This window comes from Electrophorus electricus, chromosome 6 (assembly GCF_013358815.1).
Source record: "Electrophorus electricus isolate fEleEle1 chromosome 6, fEleEle1.pri, whole genome shotgun sequence".
NCBI classification, from domain to species: Eukaryota; Metazoa; Chordata; class Actinopteri; order Gymnotiformes; family Gymnotidae; genus Electrophorus; species Electrophorus electricus.
The window spans coordinates 1,047,501-1,050,000 of NC_049540.1; the positions used below are offsets into that span (position 1 = coordinate 1,047,501).

Sequence of the window (2,500 nt, forward strand, 5' to 3'; positions counted from 1 at the left end):
GACTTTGTAACAAACATTTGCTGAGTGGCTTTTTGTTACTTCTGCCCACCCACACACACACACAAACGGTTTACTCATTAAAAACCATCTCAGCAGTCTGTAAAAACACCTATAAAAATACAGGATGTGTCAATTTCCCTACATGTTCAGTTTTAGTACACGATATACGTGGATATTCATACATAGTCTCACAATCTGACGATCTTCACTGACCACTGCCTTCAGTTTGAATTCTAACGCGGCAGCACAACGATGCAGACTGACCTGATCGCTCACATCTGACCAAGCCATTTCTGCTCATGACCGACATTATTCTAGTGAGTCCCGCAAGTCACCAGTACCAAACCGAGAGGAGCCGCGCAGAACAGTGCTGGCCGTACACACGCGCCTGCAAGACTTAACCGAGCCGCACGAACACACGCGGAAACGTCTTTGCCTGAAACGTTACCGCGTGTTAACACACACACACACATACATACATACATACATACATATATACACACACACACACACATACACATACACACATACACACATACACACACACACACACACACACACACACACACACACACACACACACACACTCACACTCACACTCACACTCACACACACACTCACACACACACTCACTCACACTCACACACACACTCACTCACACTCACACACACACTCACTCACACTCACACACACACACACACACACACACACACACACACACACACACACACACACACACACACACACACACACACACACACACAGGAGAGCGCGGCCCGCGAGCCCAGCGGGTTAGGGTCAGGGTCGGGGTTAAAGGTCAGGGTTTAGGGTCCTCCTCACCTTGGGCGTTATGATGTGCTCCATGTTTCCGTCCGGTCAGACGCACGCACGAGCTCGTCTGCGCGCTGCTTTAAGTTGTCATTCTCTAGGAAATCGGTTAGTGCTCGAGCTTGCCTGCAGTCCTCGCGCCGGACAGACGGCGCGGTCACCTGACCCGCGAGGTATCGCGAGAACACGCGCGAGATTTCCTGCCTTTCGTGGTTTTTGGCTGCATGCTTGTGCAGAACATCTTTAAAACCTCCACTGGCGACCAGAGATCATCTGATATTACCTGCTTTCTAAAAAGAAAATTTAGATTTTATACGTAGGCCACTGTAGCATATATAAATCATGTGTCCAGAAAGTTTTAAATAATCTTAGTTTCAATAATGCTTCCAGAATGTTTTAAATAATGTTAATTTTTGGTAATTAATTAATTTCCTTATTTATTACTGTTAGTACACAACACAAGCACTAAATATGTTGCTCTCCTGTTATTTTATTTAAACACAACAAACTACACAAAAGCTCTATTTTTTATTTTAATACAATTGTGTGGTTTTGCATTTCTCTTTAACCTCTCTCTCTCTCTCTCTCTCTCTCTCTCTCTCTCTCTCTCTCTCTCTCTCTCTCTCTCTCACACACACACACACACCCTAGAGTTGCCCCATCACATTTCCCTAATTGCTTGGGTGGCTCCCCTGCCGCTCAAACCATTGTTATAGTAACGACCTACTGACCCTGGGGTCAGATAACCTGCTCGTCATTAGTAGCCCCCCCCCCCCCCCCCACACACACACACACACTTCCAATATAGAAGAAGGGAATGTGCCAAACCGCTACAGGTTTTCTTTGTTTAATCGTTCAGGCTGAATATGTGATGGGGTTAACCAGTTAATGTCAGATTGCATCTGTGAATGAAATAAACCAAATGTAAAACTTCCAAAATTCAGGATTTCTCTGTTCTTTATTACTTCAGTAGTCAGTACTCTCCCCCATCATGCTAGCTTCACACAATCATGACCAGAGAGCATTTAAAACAGAAGGCAAAGTCTGAATGATTAGAAACACTTGCCAGAAGGATATAACTGGAACATAAACACTTACAACTAAAACATAAACACATATAACTGGAACATAAACACATATAACTGGAATATAAACACTTATAACTGGAACATAACTGGTGATTTGTCTGCAGATACTTGAAGGTGCCCTCAAGCAGTCTTGCGTCCTGCAAAAAGACCAGAATATACACCATGTCCTGACACTGCTCTCCAGATCTGCCAGGAGATGTCTGGAAAATGGCATCTTTGGACCATGACCATGAATGCCAGCATCGAGGCAGATATGAACCCGAATGTGGAATGTAGAAAATGTGGAGGTGACACAGAGAGTCCGTTTCAGGAGCCACAGTTATGAGGGTGCTGATATGATGCTCACCACCAACTACATTACAAACACTAGTCCATGGTCACAGTTGCTGTTGCTGTAGTATTGTTATTGTTGCTGCAGTAATGCTGTAGTAGTGTTATTGTTGCAGAAGTATTTCTGTAGTATTACTGTAGTATTACTGTAGTGTTGCTGTAGTGTTGCTGTAGTATTGCTGTCATACTGTTGTAGTATTACTGTAGTGTTGCTGTAGTATTACTGTAGTGTTGCTGTAGTGTTGCTGTCATAC

At 44.0% G+C, this 2,500-nt stretch overlaps 1 protein-coding gene across 1 annotated transcript in view; it reads right to left on the reverse strand.

Moving 5' to 3' along the window:
• The window catches only part of mtmr8 (myotubularin related protein 8), an 11,497-nt gene extending 10,516 nt beyond the window's left edge, over nt 1-981 (reverse strand). The window contains exon 1 of the mRNA XM_035526830.1: nt 841-981. Coding sequence (XP_035382723.1) covers nt 841-864 — 24 coding nt within the window. The 5' untranslated portion in view covers nt 865-981. The remainder of the gene's footprint in view (nt 1-840) is intronic.
• Nucleotides 982-2,500: the final 1,519 nt, after the last annotated feature.